We start from the raw sequence: 24,344 nt of genomic DNA, 5'->3' as shown, positions 1-24,344 counted from the left end.
TTAGTTATTCTCTTATATCGGTCCTAATTGGTTTTTATTTCTTTCTTCTATATAATTTTTTACTAATAGTTTTTTTATAATCTGTTATTGTTATTCTTTGCAAATAGTTTTTTTTTTATTACTATGCTTTATTAATATTATTATCAATATTATTATTAATATTATTAATCACGTTTATTCTGTCTCTCTTGAGATGACGATATATATATATATATGCACTCATCGATGTATTATTCATGGCCTTTTTTAAGCATTTTGCTTCTTAGAAAACTAGGAATGATGTCACCAAAGATATAGCATAATTTTCTTTCTGATAACAGTTTATGCAACGTATATCGGTTACTAGCGCAAAGTAACGAGAATCATTTTGGATTCATTGACAAGAATGTATGAGTCAGTTTCAAAGTGCAATTATGTCGAGTCACGTGAAATATGCTTAGACATTTGTTCTTTATCCTATCCTAAAACAAGTTAGATTAATATGAATTTAACTTTGATTGTTAACCTTGAAAACACATATGTTGCGCCACATTATGTATTTTTGCGGATCTTTAGTCTAATAATCGTGTTGAGGACGGATCATTGAAAAGTGAAAGTTGCTACTGTAATCGCAATTTCTTACTACAATAGCAATTTTTTCTCAAGAAAATTCACGAGAGAAAAGAAGATAAAGATAAAACAAGGAAAGCAAAGCTGAAGCAAATTTAATTTATTTTTTATTTTTGTTCTCTTTCTCTCTTTCTTTCTAGTGTCCAGGTTCGCTAGAAAAAAGCAATCAGCACAGTAGTAAATGTAAGTAGAAGGAGGAAGGTATCGTAGCCATCACCCAGTGACCCTATCGTGTCTGGTTGCACCAGGTACAAGTTATAGATTACTTTGGCGAGGAGTACGGTTGCTATAGTTGCGGAAGGGAAGCTCCTTTACCAGCTGTGTGTGGTGGTTGCATTCGAAGAAAGACTCCAGTCCAATCTTGAGTGGCTATCTCAAGTTAGATCGATTCGAGTGTGGTCGTCGTGGTCATTGGATGAGATCCCCGAAAGTACTATACTAATTTTTTTTTATTTTTCAAGGAAAGACATATTTCCGTGTTCGAAAATGTGTAGGCTAGTAGTCGACCTTGAGTGTATTCGAAAAGATCCAGGCGAGATTCGAGTGATAAGCTCAGCCAGTCTTACTTCGGCCCTATAAGAAGAGAAGGAAAAAGAAGAAGAAGAAGAAGAAGAAGAAGAAGAAGAAGAAGAAGAAGAAGAAGAAGAAATAGAAGAAGCCAAGTTGTTAAGAGAATGTCTGAATGGGTGGTGTGTGTTCATGGAGATCACGAGCAGGCCAGGTCAACGCTGGCTCGATCTTGGATCGCGTGATAAGCCAGGCGAGCAACGAAGATCAGTGTTTGCTCTATCGTCTAGCAAATTACAAGAAGGGGGGTGAATTGATAGAGGCATATAATTTGGGCGGCCAGCCGGAAGTGGAGAAGTTGATGAGAGAACAGTTTGGTATATTGATGTATGGCGATGGTAAAGGGCAGGTAATCAATCGTGCCGAATACTTACGTTGGAAGTTTCGCGATCTTGATCAAGTAGTATTACCGATAGAAGCATCCTTGTCACGTTTTGATCCTTTGGCATTGTGGAACGATCACGAAGCATGCTGGCAAATGCAATATCGTGGATCCCTAGGGGAAAGTTTATTACACGTACTGATAATATGCGACACCAGAATGCATACCAGGATCGCTAGGATTCTACTCAAGTGTTTTCCAAGATTGGCCATCGATGTGGTAGAAGGTGAAGAATATCTTGGTGCCAGTGCGCTTCATCTTGCCATTGCTTATAACAATAATGAACTGGTACAGGATCTGATAGATGCCGGTGCTATTATTTCTCAACGTGCCATCGGTAGTTTCTTCCTTCCTAAAGATCAACAAAGATCAAATCCAGCGAGGAATACCGATTACGAGGGTCTCGCTTATCTCGGCGAATATCCACTCGCTTGGGCCGCTTGCTGCGCTAACGAGAGCGTCTATAATCTTTTACTCGATATAGGTGCTGATCCCGACGAACAGGATTCTTTTGGGAACATGATATTGCATATGGTCGTTGTTTGCGATAAACTGGTGAGTTACAAATTCAAAATAATATTCGTAAGTAGAATAATGGAGACTTGACATTTTTTAACGAATGTTCGAAAAGACTAAAAGAGAAAAATTTTGTCGCATTTGTCGGTAAGGTAGATATCTATTTTTCGTTTTTTAAATTAACTCGTGGAAGTCGAGTCAGGGTTTATAATATGATATTCGATAGCTGAAAGCTGATGCCATTAAAAACGAAACAATCCATGTAATATTTCTCTGCGAGAAAATATCATTTTCAGTAGTCATGCTCGATGGAGCTTACGTGAGGACGGTTCCACTCTCCGACCGTTTAAAAGCTTTATCATTTAATTAATTATTCGATTAATTCGTACCGATTCTGCGTTAGAGATGAGAGAAGGAGAAAGAGAAATAGAGAGAGAGAGGAAGAGAAAGTTTGGTCCGAGATTTTTTCGAAAATTAAATACACGTCGAACGATATGCAGGGTGTTTATACGTAGTAAATGGATCTTTTGAACTTTACATTCGAAACTCTCAAACGATAATTTAATGAATATGAAGAATAACGAAAAGAAGAATATTAACAGATAAAACGTTTCTTTCTTTCTCTTTTTTTTTATTCTCTGTACAGTGTAATGGATATCCCGTATAATCTAATTACTTATAACTACTTTCTAATGTTTCCATTTTTTATACATTATGACTAATAAATAATTCGAAAAACATAAAAATTCAATATTAAAAATAAAAAATTAATGGAAAAACGCAAGCTTTTTTCCGGATATACGTATTAGTATAGTTTAGAACAGGGATATGACTTGGTTCCGGAAACTCATCACCGCTTAACTCTGCAACACAAAGTATAATATCTATATCTGTTTATATATGTGTGTAAAAGACCCACGCACGCACACACATACATATACATAGTTTGATCACATCCAATATAGGACATGTTCGGGTATGCTCTACGACATCCGAAGCTTCCAGCTCGCAATGGGATTCTAAACGCCGCTGGTCTGACCCCGTTGACACTAGCCTGCCAGCTGGGACGCGCTGAGGTCTTTCGAGAGATGCTGGAACTGTCAGCACGAGAGTTCTGGCGCTACAGTAATATCACCTGTTCGGCGTACCCTCTTAATGCACTCGACACGCTCCTGCCCGACGGTAGAACAAGTACGTCGTAAAGCTAATCGAATTACACGCTTACGAGAATCGCGATATCTGTCTCCGTCTGTCTGTGTGTCCGTTCCTTTCTCTCTCTTACTCTGTGTGTGTGTGGCGAGACAAGGACGTTCAAGAGAGGTCTTACCTCTAGCTCTAGCTATCTCCCTTTGGCATATTCCATCTAATTGCTATGACTTAAGATCGAACTGATTCGTGATCTAGCTCTTCTGCTATATCGCATAGTTTCTAATCTGGACCTTCTCGTGATTTTTAGTGAAAACAACTCGGTCGAGAAAGTAGGAAAATTAATGAAATCAAAAACTAAATAACTTTGGATTTCTGGCAAACTTTCATTGGAACGTATACTCGGAGGTTGAGATAAGAAGATATCCGCGGAGGTTGACTAAACTGCTAGTTAATCTAGTGGAAAAAGTAATGCCGGCAAGATTCAAGCATGAAAGAATAAGAATAAAAATAAGTGGATGCACGAGGTGAAAATTACTCTCACGAATGTGTTTGAAATCTTAGTAAAATGATGGCAAAAAGACATAAATAAAAAGGAACTTTATTTTGTAAAAATTATGTTGAATTTATACTGGTGACATTAATACTGGGTAGGTCAAAAGTTTCTAAGTGATTCTACGAATCAATTACTTTTTTTTTGAAAGCTAACTCGATGAAAAGTCTCGAAAAAGAGTAATTTATTTTTAAAATCACTTAGGAACTTTTAATCCCCCACCATGTAAAAAAATGAACTAGGAGCTAGTGTGTGGTAAATGTAATTTTTTTTTTCAACGGGATGAAAAAGTTTATCGATCGACTCGAGTTAATCAGCTGATTTAGGCGAAACTATGGAAGGTATAGTAGGATACATCTGTCTTCTTCGTTGAGACGAGTTTTCTGACTGGACTTCGAAGAGATCCTTCTCCTAAAGTGGTGGTAGGGGGATACGGGAAGAAGGGTCGTTGCAGGATGCAATTACGGGCATTTAACGAAGTTTCGAGATTAGCCGCGGACTCTCTGGAGCTCGCGTTTCATTTAGTTTCGGAATCCATTATCCCTCTTACCCTTTTCCGATCCTGAACTGAACCTATTGTCGTTCGATCCTATATCTAGATAGATAGATAGATGGATAGATAGATAGATAGATAGATAGATAGATAGATAGATAGATAGATAGGTTGAAGAAAGACTTGGGAAGTGATCGTTGGAGCGAATTCAGTAGCTACTACTATCGACTTTTGGTCCAATTGCTTGCTTGCTTGCTACTTGCCTTCTCTAATCATTATCAATAGATTGTACTAGTTTTAGGCCAACTTTATCGATCTTATTTTATTGATATTGTCATTATTATTTAATTAAAAACGTTAGGTTAGAAACGTCCAAATAGTTAAGTGTCATTAGCTGATATACGCGAGGAATTGTTAATACGTTTTTATTTATTTATTTATTTATTTCATACCGACGATGACATTAGCGTTATGCCTATTACATCTCTATGTCAATTTTTCCCACTAACATTATTATTATTGTTATTTACATTTTTTATCCAGCTTGATAAATTTTTATTTTATTTTATTTTATTTTCAACTATCGTAATTTAGATCATAACATATTATTTATTAGAAAAGTAAGTTATCGACCGTGTAATATGATTAATTAACATTGCAACGTGATCGTTTGACTTTTAGAAAATTCATTAATTTTATTATAAAGTTACTAGTGGAACAAAACTGAAATTCAATTAAAATCAATCTATTGTCAACATCTTTCAATCTTATTAAGATATAAATTATGTTCCAATATGTTTCATTAGAAATTATGTATAATCGAGAAAAAGTATCAAAATTCCAGTATAAAATTGATCGAACCAACGAAAAAAAAAGAAAAAAAATTAAAAAAAAAAAAAAATACATGATGGCGTGTCGATTAAATCCATTTTATATTTTTCCGATCCTTTGTAGAAACAATAGAGGTGTCAAACCTAAAAAATGAAAGACAGAAAAAAATAAAAAGTGTTTGACCCGTTGAAGTGAGGGTGTTGTAGGAGAGAGGAGGTAGCTGAAGAGGTGGGATAAGTGGGAGGGGGCGGGTTGGATTGAAGGCAGTGAAATTGAAAATTTTCGTGTACACTCGAGCTGCCGGTAAAAGCAGCTTTGCTTTGCTCGAGTGATTAAGGACCCCTAAGGACACGCTCGGCGCAAGGACTTGACGGAAACTTCTTCCATGTAGTCGAGCGACAACGCCTCTCTTCTACGAGATATCGATCGCGATATAACGTTAGAAAAGGACAAGGAGGAAAAAGGAAGAGAGGGAGAGGGAGAGAGAGAGAGAGAGAGAGAGAGAGAGAGAGAGAGAGTGTGGCCGAGGGAATCTTAGCTTGAAACGAACGTGCTTAATATTTCAAGAAGACGTGAGACAACGACTAACTATGGTAAAATATATACCTCTCAAAGTTTATTAATCATTCATCTTAATGTTTCATATTGTTATCTATTATCCACGTTGTACCTTAATTTGATAAATCAATAATTTTGTTATGATCATTGAAAATGAAGAGAAAATATATTTTTCCAACAATTTATCATAGCTTGATCTAATGTTTTAACAATGATAAAAATGGCGATATATAACGTTGAAATCTTAGTTACAAGTCTGGGAAATTTTGTATATAATAGTTAATGCGCGCGTATAGCTATAGTAGAATGAGATTCTAATTCGTGGACATGTAATAGACTGTCGTCGAGAAAGGAGAAGTCATAATCATCGCGGTCGCGGTTCTCCCTAAGGCCTCGAAACCTCGAAGCCCCCGAAAAGCGATGTTTCATTAACCCGCAAACGGTCCCCATGCCGAATTTCTATTTTAGACTGGAACTCCGCCCTATTCATCATCCTGAATGGTACGAAGGAGGAGCACTTGGACATGCTGGACGGCGGCATTATTCAGCGATTACTCGAGGAAAAATGGAAAACCTTTGCCCGAGTAAGTATTTTATTTAAAATAAACAAAAGAAAAAAAAAGAAGAAAAGGAAAAAGAACGAAAAAAATAAAAAATATAAAAGGAAAGAAAGGTTTTTTTTAGTAATGTAAAAAAATAAAAGAATAAAAAGAATTCCCTACCGAGTCAAATGTTTCGTCATCATTGATTACTTTTTCTTTCATCGATTTTATTTGTTCGTGCTTTTTGCAATTTATTATTCGTAATGACAGAGAGAGAAAGAGAGAGAGAGAGAGAGAGAGAGAGAGAGAGAGAGAGAGAGAGAGAGAGAGAGAGAGAGGAAGAGAGAAAACAGGAGGATAAACCTAGGAAAGGGTAGACATAGAGAGATCGATTTTCGCTTAGCGTCACTTTCACGTAAGAGTGTCAGAGGGTTGCGGAGAGAGGGGGGTTGAGTCTGCGTTCTGCATGGATATCATCACAAGAGATTGAGAGAGATAGACATAGATATATACAGGATGAGCCAAAAGTTCCTGGATGATATTAAAATATCAATCATTCTTTTTTGAGACTTTTTATAGACTTCTTAGGCTTATAACTTTACAAGTTAGACTTGTAGTTTTACAATTTGGTATAACAAATTTTTACCTAAAAAGTTTCGAAAAAATGTAATTGATTTTTTAAAATCACTTAAGAGCATTTAACTCACCGTGTAGATAGTACTCTGGTATCGCATCCAGCATGTATGGACAGAGGTTTTGTATTATTATTTTACGAACGTTCGAGTGACAACGACGACGAGGTCGAGGATGAGGATGAGGACGAGGACGAGGACGAGGACGAGGATGAGGACGAGGACGAGTTGATCTCTCGAGCGAGAGAATCCTATAGAACGATTTTCATGGTACATACAACAAGTGCGACGTCGATGAGGCTTTCGAGTGATCGCAAATAATTGCCTGAATTATTTCAACTTAGTCCAGTGACCATCAACGTTGTGACGTCGATCGAACGATCTCCAAGCAATTTTGATTCACGTCGGAGAGAGGAGTCTGTCGATCCTCGACTCTCTGATCGCAATTACGATTCATCCCTATCGCATCTCTCTCTCTCTCTCTGTATTTTTATCTCCATCACTCTCATTTATATTACGGCGAGAGTTTCGTTTTCAATCTGTTCTTATACATGTCTGTATATTTGTATATGTGTGCAGTTGAGGCTCGCATAGACAATTTTATTTGTATATAACAATATATTTAATAGTAAAGTTTTGTGATAATAATATTATAGTAAATAATACATTATTACTGTTATACGATATTATATTATTATACCGTACTAATAATACTGTACAATATTACTGTAGATATAATACAATGTAATAATGTAATGCGAAAAGAAATTGTCAAAGGATAAAATCTGATTGAACCTTTATACCAAAGTTACAGTTCTTGAAACGTTTGATAATTCTGGCGTTCCATTTGATATCACTGTCTCTGGCGGTTTACCTGCGACCTGCCGAGTTGGATGCTGTTCTTCTTAAATGGCCGGAGGAGATAACGGAGATGGCACGCATAGCAGCTGAGTGTATCACCGTTCTCGGAGTACTCAGCTACATTCTCGTTCAGCTAGGCGGTGAAATGGTCAACGTCGGCTTGCTATCCTTTCTCAAGCAACTGGTATTAAAAAAAAAAAAAAAAAAAAAAAAAGAAAAATAAAACAAGGAAAGAAAGAAAGAAAAAAATAATAAAAAAACAACAGCAGAAGAACGAAGAGAAAGAGAAAAAAAATGGAGGAAGAAGATATCATCTTCTTTAATATCACGAAACGTTGTCCAACGTTTCTTGATCACGAAATAGCTAGTAGACATTGCTGGCTCACAACTTGATGAGAGATGGGGAAGGGTATAAACAAGAAATGTTACGCAAACGGTTGGCCAACGAACTGTAACCAGTCACGAGAGATGCACCCATTGATACACATATTAGCTCTTTTCAAAGTTTACATCTAAGAGTTACTACGATCATGACGATAGTAATCATGATTATGTTAATGATCAATTCGCGAGTTACATATATTTTTATTATACATAATACTACTTCCTCTATTTCTCTTTCTCTGTAATTTTTCTTTCTTTCTTTGTGTGTGTGTGTTTTTTTATTCATTTTTCTTTTCTAAGTTCACTAATAACAAAATTTTTGATAACAAAGACCGTGCCTATGATCGTTCGTTACAACTCTCTCTTTTTGACGTTTCAACAAAATAATTTGATAAAAGGATTTGAATTTCAGACGCACGAGCCGGCAAAATTGATCTTCGTCATTAGCAATTTGCTCATTCTTGCCTGCATACCATGCCGTTTCGCTGCCAATCGTGACGCCGAGGATGCCATCTTGGTTGTCGCCGTGCCTGGCTCTTGGTTTCTTCTTATGTTTTTTGCCGGGTATGTTGATAAAACATCCTATGTTTTTCACTTATTTCTTATGTTTTTATATAAAAAGCACAAGTAATTTGCTATGATTTTTTTAAATCTCGGAAATAACTAATTGATTTTTAAAATTGCCTGGTAACATTTTTGATCCACCTAAGAACTTTTTATTCAACTCAGTAGTATTGTATATTACAAAAATAAGCATAATAAAATCGCTTATGAAAGAAAAATGACTATGAAAGAAGACCTCGACTATGAAAGAAAAAACACAAGAAGTTGTTATAAACAAAGATGAATAATTTCTTAAGAATTCTTTGAAAGTTACTACTTTCTTCTCGATCGTTTTTTTTTAAATAAAAATTCCGATGATCTACGAATATTTTCTCTCTCTCTCTCTCTCTCTCTCTCTCTCTCTCTCTCTCTATCTATCTGTCTGTCTCTCTCTCTCTCATTTTCTTTTTGTTTCTTTTGAAGAAACTTTTTCCTTCTCTCTTTCGTTTTCCTTTTTCTTTTCTTTTCTTTTTTTTCTTTCTTCCACTCGCTTGGTCTTGTTGGCTCGAGTCCGTCATCGTCGTCGTCGTCGTCGTCGTCGTTGTGTTCGGGCCGAAGCACAAGCTCGTCGTTGCATTCTCTCGGAGTAGGTTCTCTCGACGAGGTAAAGACGTTCGTCAAAGTGTCGTTAAAGCAGAGCTGGAATGCCACTCGAAGTCACTGTCGAAGATGCGAGACAGTGTGCTTCTTCGGGGAACCTTCTAGGCAAAGCCTCCCAGGAAAGCCTCGTGGCGAACCTTTGCTTCATAAGTGCCTTAGGAAGCCATTGACGTAGCCATTTTACATTGCAAATTTTCTAATTTTCTTTCTTTTTTGCATCTATGAATTTGTTTGTGTTTTTCTTTTTATACGGTGTGTTACAAAAGTTTCTAGGTAATTTTAAAAATCGATTATTCTGTTGACACTTTTTAGATCCATTTTTTTCTCAGATTGTAAAACTACAACAAGCCTGACCATCGCCCACGCTGCATTTTTTATCTCCAGTATTTTTGAAAAAAAATTACTTTAAATTAATAATACGTACGTTCTAATAATTTTATAAATAAATAAATAATTCATACCTCGGCAAGAGACAAAAGTAATTCTTTTTTTATTTCTCTTTCTTGTCCAGTTATAATATGATAAATAAATTTATTCGTATTAAAATAACTCGCCTCTCGAGATAATATAATTTAATAAATAATATAAAAGTTAAAAAATGTATTCTCCCTCGAGAGAGATACGATTAAAATTAATTTGGAAAAAGAAAAACAAAATATTTATCAAACACTTGAAACTTTTTTACCGACCGTCACGTCGATAAAGAAGAAATAAAAGAAAGGAAAAATTAGACGTTTCGGTTATACAGGGTGGTCTATAAGCGTTCCTAGATGTTGTAAAATTACAAGCCACGGAAAGCTTCGAAAAAGCTTTAAAGAAAGGATAATTTATTTTCAATATCATCTAGGAATTTTTCGCTCTGTAATAGTTAGAGAAATAAAAGGAAGGAAAGAAGGAATAAAATTTCTATCTTGAACAATAAACCTTATTATTTGCATTCGCGAATGCTGCGTGTGCACGTACGGAAAGAAGAATCGCGAAGCGAATATTAATTTGTCTGACCTCGCAACGAGGAAATTATATTCGTCGGGTTCTTGCACCTCGTGCCGTCACGTTCCCAGCGATAACGAACCATCGAAACTATAATTAATCTCTCGAAATATTTCTTTTCTTTCTCGGTAATTTCCTATCGTTCGGTCGTTTCCTATCTTTCTTTATTCTTTTTTTTTTCTTCGAAGAAAAAAGAAGAAAAAAGAAATCGTTGTGATTAGTTAACGATTTCTAAGTAATGATAAAATAAAGAATTAGCATTAATTATTGATAGGAATGAAAAAAAAAGGAACGAATAATGACAGATATAATAAATTTTCAATAAGCAAATTTAATAGGATATACCGACGATATTAGAAAATGGGAGAGATTAGGAAGGTTTATGTAGGTGGTACGCCAATGTAATGACTCTGAGGCCAAGTCCTGACGTTAAGAGGTACGAAGGTACGATGGCTATGAAGAAGGAATATGGTAATGCTAAGTATAACCGTCGCCACTTCGTCGCCGATCATTCGAAAACGCGAGGATAATTCATAGGCGTGAAAGTGCATTGGTGCATTGCCATAGACGTAGCACCTATCTATTTCGACTACTTCTCTTTTCTCTCTCTCTCTCTATCGTGTTGATAGTCACCCTACCGATAAATCCACTTCCGCGAGAATGTTTCCGACTAAGCATCCTTCTTCTTGAACACGCGTGCGTAAATCTTGAAAACGTTTGTTTCCGTAAAGACGAAAATGATCAATAGATCTTTTGTTTTGATGCTCTAAAAGTATAGAGAAAATTCCACATCGGTTGTATATGTAAATAAACATTTTCTAAAATTTAGTATTAATAAAAGGAATAAATAATCTTCTTTTTTTAATTTTATACAGGGACGGTCAATAATTTCTAAGCAGGAAAATTATAGAAGTTCTCTTAAGTGATTATCGAAAAATCGATTATTCTTCTTTGAGACTCTTTAGGCTTGCATCTTTACGATCTGTTTTGCAATCTGAACAAAAAATTAGCCTAAAAAGAAAAGGGGTAATTGATTTTTAATGTTATCTTGAAACTTTATATTGAATATTTTGTGCGCGTACACACACACACACACACACACATATATCGATAGATTCTATAATCGATTCTATAATCAAAGAAATAAAACATATGCACTCGTGTTAAATGTTCACACCGGTTTAATGGAACGATCGGGAATATATAGACATATTTTATAGCTACGTATACCATATAACGTTGCACGTTTATGCGGCAGCTCGTGCATAGAGAACACGGAATCCTTTCATATCGAATTCCCCAAATTATGAACCTATTACACGAAAGTTGAAATCATTTTCATGCAGCTGAAAAAGCTCTTTCTCTTGTCTATGGGGAATAATAATAATAACAATAATAACGATAATAACATAATAACAATAATAACAATAACAACAATAACATAATAACAATAACAACTATAACAACAATAAAAATAACAACAGTAACAATAATAATAATAATAATAATAATAATGATAATGATAACGATAACAATTCCATCACTTTTCCCTTTATTTCATTTCATCCGTTGACTTTTTTTTGCAACGGACGTTACATTCAATAATTTTGACCTCGTTGAGAATGAGGCTAAAAATAGAAAAAGAAGAAACAAAATTGTCGGACGAAAATACTCGATTATTATTGTTTAATCATATCTAAGAGATTTATATTGTTTATTTGTATCTAAGAGAATGTTACATTTTGACATTTTTGTGAAAGCACCGATTAAAATTCAAAACACGTGTCTTTACTGTTCTGTTCTCAAACCGGATGCACTCCGGAAATAAGAAGAAAACATTTTTAATAGCAACTTCCCTCTCTTTCTTTCTTTCTTTCTTCTTTATATATATATATATATATATATATATATATATATATATATATCTTCATACACACATATATGTATATAAATCTTTATACACACACACAACCTTTTTACCCTTCCTGTTCTCGAACGAAAAGAATATCTTAGAGTTGTTATATGCAGAATCGAACTTTTAACAAATGCATTATACATTACAATTATTACAGCTCGTTCATTTGCAAGATTTATTTTTATAAAACTTTATATTATTATTATTGTTGTTATTTTAATTCTTGTTATTGTTATTGTTATTATTATTATTATTATTATTATTATTATTGCTGAGTAGTTTGGTAATAAAAAAACAAATGTGGATCTATTGAAAATAAAAATTGACAGTTATTAACTTCCTAAAATATACTTTATAAAGAGAAAGGAAGAAGGGGGAGAGGGAGAAGAAGAGAGAGAGAGAGAGAGAGAAAGAGAGTAAGTACTACACATTAGATTTATTTAGGTGATATAGTGTCAAAGTGGTATCACACTCGGGTATAATTACTGTCCATCAACGCGTCCCTTTTGTCCCTGGCGATATCGTTTAAGTACATCAACGTTTGGTAATGAGTAAAAGCCAGCAGCCTCGCGCGCTTCTGCTACCTTCCTCTACCCACTTCTTCGTATACGGTGCATCATAATACGCGAGTGTATAAGTGCACTTACTATAGTCACCATTACATCAGAACCAATCTGGACACACTAAATTCATTTCCTCAAAGTCTCTGATGATGGAGATAGGACATGAATATTACAATATTTCATTAATATTTAATTTTTAGAAGAAGATTTTTTACAATGCTTTTATTCATATTATTCTTTTTTTTGTAATTCAATATTTCGAGCTCCTTAAATTTTATTTAATATTTTGTTTCCATGCATTATTATTATTCGAATGCAAAAAAAATTTTAATTGATAAGTAAAATTAAAGAATAATTTTTGTAATACCTAATGTGTAGTAGTTATTTTCAAGTATACTTTAGTTAATAAATGATTGACATTTTTAATATTTCCTAAGAATCTTGAGAAATAATAAATGATAATGCAGCTGCGTTCTGTTCTGATGTGTCAGCGTATCGATCGAGTTTGGTTCATCAGTAACATGGAGGGACTCTCTCTCCTCATCTTCTTCCTAACTCTAATCGATATGTGACCTTATCTAGTCACTGGGGTTACTGACGTTCATAAATCTACGTCGACGGAGTTAAGTTCAAGGGAAGGTACAGACTCGATAGAAAATTGGACGAAAAGTAGTCTCTCTCTCTCTCTCTCTCTCTCTCTCTCTCTCTCTCTCTCTCTCTCTCTGTTGTCGAAAGGTATCATGAAAAGAGAGAGAGAGAGAGAGAGAGAGAGGAAGAGAGAGAGAGAGAGAACATGTAATTGTTTTAAGTCGATTTCGTTAACGAGAGATGATCGAGTTAGTTACAACAAAGATGAAAGAGAGAAGGTAATAAAGAAGAGGATAACGGATAAAAATTTCTGGTTGTCCATTCAAGTATGGACCATGGATCATGGCGATCGTTCGTTACTTGTCTTTGATTACTGAATTTTTCTAATTTCTTGTCATCAATTCAAATCTGGATTTGAATAAATAAGATTTTAAATAAAAGATATTATAGATTGGGCCAAAAGTTTCAAGGTCATTTTAAAAATCAGTTAATCCTCGAGACATTTTAGGCTTGTAGCTTTACGATTTAAAACAAAAATGAGATTTAAAAAAAAATTAGCCTAGGAACACTTTTGGCCCACCCTGTATTTTTCTACCTTCCTTCTCTCGCTCTCTTTAGTATTCTACCTTTATGTCTTTCTGGAAAGAAGGTGAGAGAGAAAGAGAGAGAGAGGGAGAGAGAAAAGAGTGAACCAGAGGATAACGAGACCGCAATAAGCGCTGTCATTTTACGGATATAGTAGACGACAGAAAGAAGGGATATATGCTATGAAGATAATAATTCTTCAACTTCTTTTCCTTCCTTTCCTCGGCCATTTTCCTTGTAACCTTCTTCTTCCGCTTCGTGAGGGAAAAAGAGATAGAACAGTTATGTAAAAAGCCTTCGTTACGAGAAGCTCTTTTCTCTCTCTCTTTCTCTCTCTCTTTCTAATCTTTTATGGATATCTCGCTATCTCTTTTCCTCTCAAATCACACGTTGTCATAGTGTCAAGGTGTTATTTTATATTTAGATGGATTATAAATTAATTTAATACGACAATTATATAATATTATTTATTCTTATAATTTTATATTGTTCAAGTTTATCGTAGCATTGATTATACATCAAGTTTAATAGTAATTTGAAATTGTTTTAAAAATTATTTGTTTATAAAGTTAATTATTTTTTCTTTTTTTTTTTCTTTTAATGAAACAGAGCTATTCGACTGACTGGACCATTCGTCACCATGATATATAGCATGATAACAGGAGATATGCTTACATTTGGTATCATCTATGCTGTCGTTCTATTCGGATTCTCTCAATCGTTTTACTTTCTTTATAAGGGCTTTCCTGGTGTCAAATCATCTCTTTATCATTATTATCATTCTACTTGGATGGCATTACTTCAAATAACTCTCGGTGATTATAACGTAAGTTTTTCTTAACATTTTATTTAATAATAAAATTCTAATATTCTTTTTAACTCAACAAATGATTTTTATTTCTATTTTGTATTATTCACAGTACACCGATTTGAGTTACACAACGTATCCTAATCTTAGCAAAACAGTGTTCGCCATATTTATGGTACTAGTACCGATATTACTACTCAATATGTTGATAGCCATGATGGGTAATACATATGCTCACGTGATCGAACAGAGTGAAAAAGAATGGGTAAAACAAGTAAGATATTGTATAATTTTCACATTTATAATACAGAAACTTAATACTAATGTTTGTAGTATTAGCTCTGCAGTTTTACAATCTAACAAAAAAATAGCCCGTATAAAAAATAAAAGAAAATTAAGTAATTACAATTTTCTCATTATTAGTTAAGAAGGTTAAATTTATTAATGCGGATAACATTGGAACGTTTCAAAATTTGTAATAACAATTCCATTAATAATTATATCATTGTGATAATAATAATAATAATAATAATAATATATAGAAGAGAAAAGTAGTATTGCGTAAATCATATTGTAAATGTCAAATCCGCTACCAAATGCAGTGAAAATATAAAGTATTATAAATTATAATAAAATTTGCGTCTAGAGAGGACAGACAAAAGCATTACGATTTTAAATACGAAATGAAAAATATTAGAAAAAGAAATATCAGATAAATATATTTGTATTATTTTTCTTTTTTATTTTTATATTTACAAAAATCGGTTAAATGGAAAATCACTGATGAACATATTTCTCAATGAAATGAAAATAATTACAATAATATGTAACTCATATAAAAAGATATAAAAAGAAAAAGAAAATAAATATATATATATATATATGTATAATATATATATAATCATTAATATAAATACATAAATTAGATATATATATTTATTTATATTTATAAATAATATAAATATATATCATAAAGAAATGTAATATTAGTTGTTAATAATTAATTATGATTATGTAGTGGGCAAAAATAGTAGTGTCGTTGGAGCGTGCAGTATCGCAAAAAGATGCGCACAATTATCTACAAGAATACAGCATAAAGTTAGGTCCAGGTGACGATCCAAATAATCCAGCGTGCGAACAAAGAGGTGTGTTAATAATCAAGAGTAAATCGAAAACGAGAGCTAAGCAACGTAAAGGTGCAGTCTCTAATTGGAAGGTGAGGTTGCATCATTTTTTGTTATTTATTTATCTCATTTATTGTTTATTTATCGATTCACGTAGACTCGTTTATCGCCAACAGCACGCACGCATTCACAATCAATTTCGATAGAGAGATTTGTACACTCTCAAATTTATTTATCGGTTTTCCATTCGATTGATTTTGAACTTATACCCATACATATATACATATATATATATGGCGTGTGAGCATGTATGTGTCGTGGCATAGTACAATGACTGTAATAAATTTAGGAAGAAAACTTGGACAGATTTTTCTCGTATTGACGTATATTTTAAATAATAAATTGTTTCATGGTAAATGTTGCTCTCCATATTCCTATATCGTATATATGGTCATCTGTGTATAATTCATTTATAGCATTTGTCGATACATTGTCGCGTTTAGAATGTAGAATCTATCCAAGCATATCGATTTATTTCACTAATAATGTGTAATGAATTTTATTAGAATTAATATCGTAATGTATAGGAATTAACCGAAATATGTGATATATATTATTACATAGGAATATATCATTATATATATATATCTACGTCATTGCCATAATATGCAATGAGTCTAATAAATTTATGAAGAAGATTTTTATGGAATTTACAAATGAATGTATATATTTAAAATAATTAAAAATTGTTTCTCATAGTAAACGTACCTCGACGTGTTTACCGTCTGACTTTGTTTTTGTATATATATGAAAATAACGTAAAAGTAATGGAAGTTAAGTTATCTAAATAAGAGAACATACATACATACTTGTTTACAATTTATCCAAGTGTATACATTCCACGGTTAGCTTGTAATGAATTTGATCAGTATTAATGTACGAGCCGAGAAGGAACGATCGTAAGGTGTGGTACATTATGTACGTATGCATATGTATGTACAAATCTAAATGATGTAATTAATTATCGATTTCGCTATTAGCTCGTGCCTCTTATGTCTATATCTCTTATATATCGATGAATTTGATTAGTATATTAGTATCCTAATCTGTAAGGAATAATCGAAATGTCTATGTACTATATATTATCATCTATGCGCAGCATACAGCTTAGCTATGTGATTAATTATAAATTTCACAATTAGTCTGTCGATGAATTTGATTAGTATTAGTATCCTATAAAGGAAAACCTGTAAGAATTAATTGAATTATAATTAAATTATATAATACATATTACTGTGTAAACAAGCGTGTACACTTAGCATAACGGAATTAATTATAAATTACACAATTAGAATATATCGATAATTTTGATTAGTATTAATATTATATAAGGATTAATTGCGAACGATGTAACTACATATTGCTATATACAAACATATACACAATAGTAATGAAAATAATTAAAAATTATACAATTAGTCTATATCGATGAATTTAATTAATATTAATATTCTACAAGGAATAATCACAAAAATTGTTATGCGAACATGCAAATACAAATTAACGATGCAATTACTAATCAATTTCGCATTTAGTATGTACACACACACATACACACACACAGTATATATGTATATGTGTATATATATATATATATATATATATATATATATATATATATATATTACACTAATATATCTCGTGTATATAACAATTTAATTATTATTAATATCGTAATTTATATCAAATAATCCGAAGATATTAATATCGTTTATGTCTGTACGAACACGCAATTACGTACTTATAATGTCCATTTTTATCAATGGCCATTAATAACCTCATTTATGAGGATTAATCGAAAAATTTATATATCATCTAAACACAACGTGTATACGTTTTGGCGACTCAATTAATTATCGATTTCGTAACAAACGTTCATCGATGAATTTGATTAGTATTAATATTTTAATATATAAAAAATAAATGAAAGCTCATTACATGAACACAGATATCTTATGCGATAATATAACTTTTCCTAATCAGAACAAAAAAAATTTATATAAAGATAATAGAAGTCAACATATGAAGATGAAAAGTATAAAAGTATTTTATTTAGTTATTTAATGAGACATTTCGTCGTTACAAAACGAGCAAGCAAACACATAAGCGTTGATCGTTGAAATCGATAATACTATATAACTCTATTATCTCTCTCTCTCTCTCTCTCTCTCTCTCTCTCTCTCTCTCTCTCTCTCTCTCTCTCTCTCTCTCTCTCTCTCTCTCTCTCACTCACTCACTCACTCGTTGCACGTAACTCAATCGGTCGATTAATCGCACGACTAGCATAATTAAAAGGACACCATGCTGTGAGCTTTTATCGCATCGCATTCGTATAATGTGATATTGTCTCCTATCCTTTTACAAACCAATTGTATGTATATACGATTGGTTAACTGATATAAAAAATTTTTCAATATTTTTTTTATTAACAATCTCGAAGTTAATAAGTTTAATGAAATAAATACATATCAGTTTTTTTTTTAATTATTACAACGAAATGTATTTGCACGCTCATATATACATATACATACACAGATCTCTATGCATATAGATATAAAAAGTGAGTTTATGTAATTCACAATTTTACGATATTTTTTTATTAGAAAGAAAAAAATAAAATAAAATAAAATAAAAACAGAAATAAAATATGAAAAGAAAACATAACAACAATAATCATTATTAATTAATTCATATTTATTACATTTGCTAGATTTATTTTGCTTAGTTTACAAAGTAATGTTTAATAAAAAAAATATTATATATGAATCATTAACGAAATTATACAGTCGTATTAATTGATTATTTTGTTTACAGCGCGTTGGAAAAGTCACAATAAATGCACTGAAGAAACGAGGTATGACTGGTGAGGAACTGCGACAGATAATGTGGGGACGGGAATCCTTTTCAACGCCTGTACGAGCTAGGCAAGTGATGGCTATAATCTATGTAAATTGTGATGTAATTGATTATGAGATATAGTCGCTTTGTAGACACCAGGACGTATTACTCAACTTTATTATATGTTACGTAGTATAATAAATCAACTATATACACTTATCTTTTTCTATATTGTATATGTATATACAATATATATACGTATATATTTATATATATACATATTGTATATATAAATATAACAAAAATATAGTTGTATCTTGTATAAGAAAAAGTAAAAAAGAAAAGATAATACATTTTATTTATGAGTTGCATATTAGACTATACAGGGAGATATAAATATTACATTGGAATTGATAATTAAAAATTGACATATATGTTATCGAATAAATTTTCTAAAATGTTTTTCTATCAAAAAGATGTCTTTGTCAAATGAAATGCAAGAAAAGGAAAAAAAAGGAAAAAGAAAATCACCAGTTAAATTGAATATTTCATGAACCACTTTCAATTTATTGCGTATTACGTTTCTATCTATCTATCTTTTTCTTTCTGATACATTAGAAATATATACATATACATTGAAACGGGATCGGCGAGCGATTCATCGGTGAAAAACGCAGAAACGCAGCGAGTTTGAATTTTGCCGCATGTGGCCTTCGCAAGAAATGACTCAAGAGTCTGCATCGAGATGTAACATATCTTTTTTTTTCTTTTTGTTATCGTTTCGCAATCAATAATTACTTCCTGTCTACGTTTCGAATAGAATAAAAAATGGAATAGGATTCAAAATTTTTCATCTGTTGTGTATTTCTAAAACTGCTCATAGAAAAAATAATGCGTAATAAATCTAGCTATTTTTTTCCACACACATACACATACACACACACGCACACACACAAATACATGTAGATATAATCTTTATGTATTGAATTACAGTTGTTATTGTAGAATCAATCTATATAGGAAAAATGTATCTTCTTATATTGCGGCATTTGTAAACGTAAATGAAGTTAAGTTAAGAGTTATATAAGTAAATGTTAAATTATAAAACTTGTTAACAACTTTAGAAGACTGATTGACATAAGAATTATTACGATTACATTCCAGTCCAAACGTCGGCGGTAACACCGAAGTTTCCGCGTTGACCGCTGGCTTTGGTGACGCACTCACCGCAGCTCTGGACGTGATGGCCTTCGCTCATGATTTCGATCTCTCTGCGGATACCACCGAGGGAATACCTGGTAGCAACGTGAACGAGAAACAACAGGCTAAGATACAAGCAAAAGTCACTAGTAGTTGTCAGAGTATACCTTCAACGAATGTTCAAGAGAATTCCCAAGTAAAACTTGCAAGTTCGAGCAAATTAACTGAGCTTACTACCGATTTCATTGAAAAACCCATTGAACCCACAAATGTTCCCATTGGTGAGTTCACAAAGAAACAATTTTAGTCTCTCTTTTAGTATCTTTGATTCTTTAAAAATCTATCTCTTTCGATCTAATTAACAAAATGAATTCACCGTTTATTAAATGATATAGCTAAATGTTTAATTGTGTATAACAAAAAATTAATCTATCTATGATTTCGTTTAGAAACGAAACTATTAAAAGAAGAAGATCCGTTTTTGAAGTTGATCATAGCATCAGAGTTGACAAACGATCAAGAATTGCTTCCAAAATTAGCCAAAGATGTGTTGGAGGTAGCGGAAAAGTCAGTAAAGATAGAGACGGACACACGATCGACGTCACAAATTTTAGAAGGCTTAGCTATGATCATGATACCCACAACCGTCGAAAGTTTTCTGCCGAAGAAGCAATATTTTGTTGAGTCTAGCGACAATGATCTTTGCACCAGTAAGATAATTAATTTTTATTTATCTAAATATTGTTGGACTTTTTACAGTCTTTGCAAGGCTAGTGATTCTTCAATTTTAATTAAAAAAAAAAAAAAAAAAAAAAAAAACAAATTATAATTTAATGCTAACTAAAACAAAAAAGAAAAAAGAAGAAGTTACTATAAAATGTTTAAATATTCCGCGTATTTGTTTAAGATGAAAAAACATTAGGAACGGAGTCCTATCTACGAAGAATCAGGTCAGCGAACAACAGATTTATGAAGAGTAGAAAAAAATCTGGACGCAAGCCTGCCACCGACGGTTCTTCGTCGTCATCGTCGTCGTCGTCGGTGGTAGCAGCGACGGCAGTGGCGCCATCGTCATCGTCTTCGTCGACGTCGACGTCGACGTACGTCGACGAGAATATTATCGGTTATAGATCTTTGTTGAATGGCCCGGAAGAGGAACCGACGAAGCGTATCCTGAACAAAGATCGCAAGAAGTCTGTCGAAACAATTAAGGGCGAGGTCGAACAAAATGGTGGTACTCGCAATCCGTTACAGGATAAGCCCCACAGACGACGGCCGAAGACAGCTAGAAATAGGTAGCTTTATTCTTTTTATTTTTTTATTTTTTATTTTCTTTTTTATTTTTTTGAGAAAAAGAAAAAGAAGACGAAGAAAATCGACACAAGAGTCAACATTTGTCTAGAAAATTTTTCTTTGCCAAATATAATCGAGCGTTTTTCATTGATATGATTCCGTCATTTTGTCCAATATGTTAATTTTATCACTTACTATCTCTATATCCATTTAACCAAGTTAATTTCGGATTTTTATTCGGAAGAATCATTTTCTCGCTCGATTTGATAATTATCTATCGTCCTGCACGAGGAAAGTAAATATCGAGGAAAATAGAGAGGTTATATATCCATCTATTTCTTTCTCTCTCTTATTTTATCTCGAACGACATCGTATCCTCTCTTTTCCTTCTTAATACGACCTCGTCGTCTTCCGTCGTTTAATTGAACCGATTATTGCTACAAAGCATCCATATTTCATTACAGGAAATTGATTATCACACTTGACCGAACTTACTCAATATTTCTACGAACAATTATCCTCTTATATTAACCAAGTCATTTTTTTATTTTTTATTATTTCGTTTATGATAAGAAATTTTTAGATGTGGTGTGTGCGTGCGCGTGCGTACGTGTAGTTTGTTTGAAATGCTATTGAATTGAATAGTCACACCTATCTCTCTCTCGTTCTTGATGATATTTCTAAGGAAATCGGTTTGCATTGGTGCGTATCTCATGCACTCGATAAATCAATTATCGTTCGTGTAGGCGTAACTTCTAGAAAGCGAAAACTCAATACTCAAGACAATATCGACAAGTAGTCGCTGTGGCAAGTCGGAGGATTTAGAGCACTCAAACATGTGCTGTTCTGTAGAGTTTCCTTCCACATCTTATATATATATATGTGTGTGTGTGTGTCTGTGTGTGTATGTATATGTACACACACACTCACATACACAGAGAGACACATATATTCAACGATATAAAATTGCAAAATTTCTTAATATTTTGATATTTACTGTTGTATAATTTTAATAATACCCCTCAAAAATCTTTGTAATTTCCTTTGAATATTTAATAAACCCTTATTTTTTTTTTAATTATATACGCAGAGTATCACCCAAGGAAGAGCCAGCAAGTAGAAGAGAATCGATTGAGCGAAATAAGGTGCCTTTAGAAACGACGACGACGACGACGACGACGACGGATCCGTTGGAGCCATGGAGCACGCGTGGTATTAAGGACATGAACGCCATATTGGCTTGGAAGGAAAATACGCCGGACAGTCCTTAATGTGACTTTATGATACTGAGGTTGCACGTACTACAGTTCCCCACCTCACACCACTCACACATACATACACAGTAGCCTGATTGCATCGACGAAAAAACTACTTTCGCTTGACTCAAAAGTTTACACGCCCAAAGAAATTGGGATTTAAAGAGGGCCGAAGGAAGAGACTTAATGGGTGCGAGAGAGAAAAAAAATTACAGCGGTAGTCTATCTGCAACATCTTCATTTAAAAAGAAGAAAGGAAAAAATATTGCTGTTCTTTTTTTCTTATATCATTGTTTATTTCTTTTTTATTAATTTTTATAATATGTCTTTTAGTCGTCCAAATTTTTCAGTAATTTATCCGACACTCAATGAATATGAAATTGCAAATTCCTATACCTGACAATTCTTAGGATCAAAAGAAAAAGATATAAAGAACTCTAAGATCGTCGATTGGTCAACACAGAAGATCACATCACACATCGAATAGTGTTCAAAAATATTTTAATAAAACGATTTACACGTACGAACGCCTACACAAATATACACACATACGCAACGTACATAGTGGTACTATGTAAGAGTTTTTATAGCAACTCAGATCTCTTTTAATACAAAATTAATTAATAAAAAATCTTATCTCTTATCCACAGGTATAAATTAATATTACATTTCAAGATTAGTAGAATTAACAAAAGAAGACAGTTCCATAGCGAGTGACAATAATATTACAATCATTATATTACCTTTCAATGAGTATTAAGAAGAACGAGAAAAAGTAAACTAACAAACACAATAATTTCGAATGCTCATACACACACACACACACATACATACATTTTGTATACAAAGGAAACTACAAGGAAACCTTTAGTAGTAGACTTTAAAAGAGCTTTAGACTTGAACTACTCTACAAGGTTTGTCAATTAGGCAATTAAAAGTTGATGCTTATAAAGGAATGGAGATTTCTAAAGAGAGTAAGGGGGAGGGAATAACATGGCGTAGCAATTACTACACTAGTGTGGTAATTTTATTAATTATAATAAACTATGTTAATATCTTTCATCTCTCTCTCTCTCTCTCTCTCTGCCTCTCTCTCTATCTCTCTCTCTGTTTTTACAGAATAAGTGATTATCTTTGAAAAAGGAATAAGTGTCGTGTAAAAGTAAGAAAATGGCTATCTGCGATGTTTTGAGATTCCTAGCGGGATCAAATTTGTATCATCGATAAACAACTTTCATGAATTTTTAATAACGAAATGAAGTTTTTATTTAATCCCTTTGATTTCTTTGTAGTTTCGATGTATGTATGTATGTATGTATGTATGTATGTATGTATGTATGTATGTATGTATGTATGTATGGATGGATGGATGGATGGATGTATGGATGGAGACTGTGTCTATCTCTTTCTACAAGAATGGCGTTTGACAAAGGACCCAGAAAAGGTGGGGAGGGGAAGCTGGAGGAAGAGGGGGGGATGAAAAGAGCGTAAACGATTCGAGGCAGGCTCCGACCACGGACAACGAGATTCTCGCTCGATCAATGAAGAAACTTCCAAACGAACGGGAACTATACTCTCTCCTCTCTCTCTCTCTCTCTCTCTCTCTCTCGCCAGCGAGTTTCCTCTGAAACTTCGTTTAATGAACTTTCGACTTACTTATACGGAATTTGAGAGAGAGAGAGAGAGAGAAAGAATTGGTGTGACACGTCACTAAGACGACTCTTCGAGCCAATCGCGTATAGCAGAAGCATTCACGATGAATCACGTAGTATCGTAGAAAAGTAAGAAAGTTACTATATAACGAATTTGTCGGGATTAGTTGTGGGATAAAAACGTTTGCATCTTCG

The 24,344-nt window shown here is 33.2% G+C and overlaps 2 protein-coding genes across 10 annotated transcripts in view; one reads left to right on the top strand and one right to left on the bottom strand.

Moving 5' to 3' along the window:
* The first annotated feature begins 1,178 nt into the window (after positions 1-1,178).
* LOC127070009 (uncharacterized) lies at positions 1,179-23,753 on the top strand. Of its 2 annotated transcripts, XR_007783935.1 has the most exons (14): positions 1,179-2,113; positions 3,040-3,265; positions 6,124-6,239; positions 7,638-7,874; positions 8,487-8,638; positions 14,528-14,744; positions 14,839-15,000; positions 15,745-15,942; positions 18,725-18,834; positions 19,913-20,229; positions 20,398-20,658; positions 20,856-21,243; positions 22,332-23,071; positions 23,148-23,753. XR_007783935.1 is itself a non-coding variant. In XM_051007763.1 (13 exons), exons 1-13 carry the CDS (start codon positions 1,292-1,294, stop codon positions 22,510-22,512), a joined length of 3,387 nt encoding a protein of 1,128 aa, XP_050863720.1. In that variant the 5' UTR covers positions 1,179-1,291; the 3' UTR covers positions 22,513-23,753. The 2 variants fall into 2 exon arrangements, 1 of the variants encoding a protein (XP_050863720.1); XM_051007763.1 differs by having other exon boundaries at positions 22,332-23,753.
* Positions 1,554-24,344, bottom strand: part of LOC127070011 (leucine-rich repeat-containing protein 4B) — a 57,592-nt gene continuing 34,801 nt past the window's right edge. For 5 of the 8 annotated variants that reach the window (XM_051007776.1, XM_051007777.1, XM_051007773.1 and 2 more), the window contains one exon: positions 1,764-1,910. The gene's annotated coding sequence lies outside the window, so the exon portion shown is untranslated. Of the gene's footprint in view, positions 1,673-1,763; positions 1,911-2,104; positions 2,938-18,067; positions 20,044-24,344 lie in introns of those variants that run through there. The other 3 variants (XM_051007770.1, XM_051007772.1, XM_051007769.1) reach the window with 3 other exon arrangements.

The sequence above is a fragment of the Vespula vulgaris genome, chromosome 17 (assembly GCF_905475345.1).
Source record: "Vespula vulgaris chromosome 17, iyVesVulg1.1, whole genome shotgun sequence".
NCBI classification, from domain to species: Eukaryota; Metazoa; Arthropoda; class Insecta; order Hymenoptera; family Vespidae; genus Vespula; species Vespula vulgaris.
This window is presented reverse-complemented; position numbering and strand designations above follow the sequence as displayed.

Coding starts and splice junctions, on each gene's coding strand:
- LOC127070009 (XM_051007763.1), top strand. CDS start 1,292: ATGGGTGGTGTGTGTTCATGGAGATCACGAGCAGGCCAGGTCAACGCT. Junction 18,835..19,912: donor TCAACGCCTGTACGAGCTAG/GCAAGTGATGGC, acceptor ATTACATTCCAG/TCCAAACGTCGGCGGTAACA. Junction 20,659..20,855: donor CGACAATGATCTTTGCACCA/GTAAGATAATTA, acceptor TATTTGTTTAAG/ATGAAAAAACATTAGGAACG.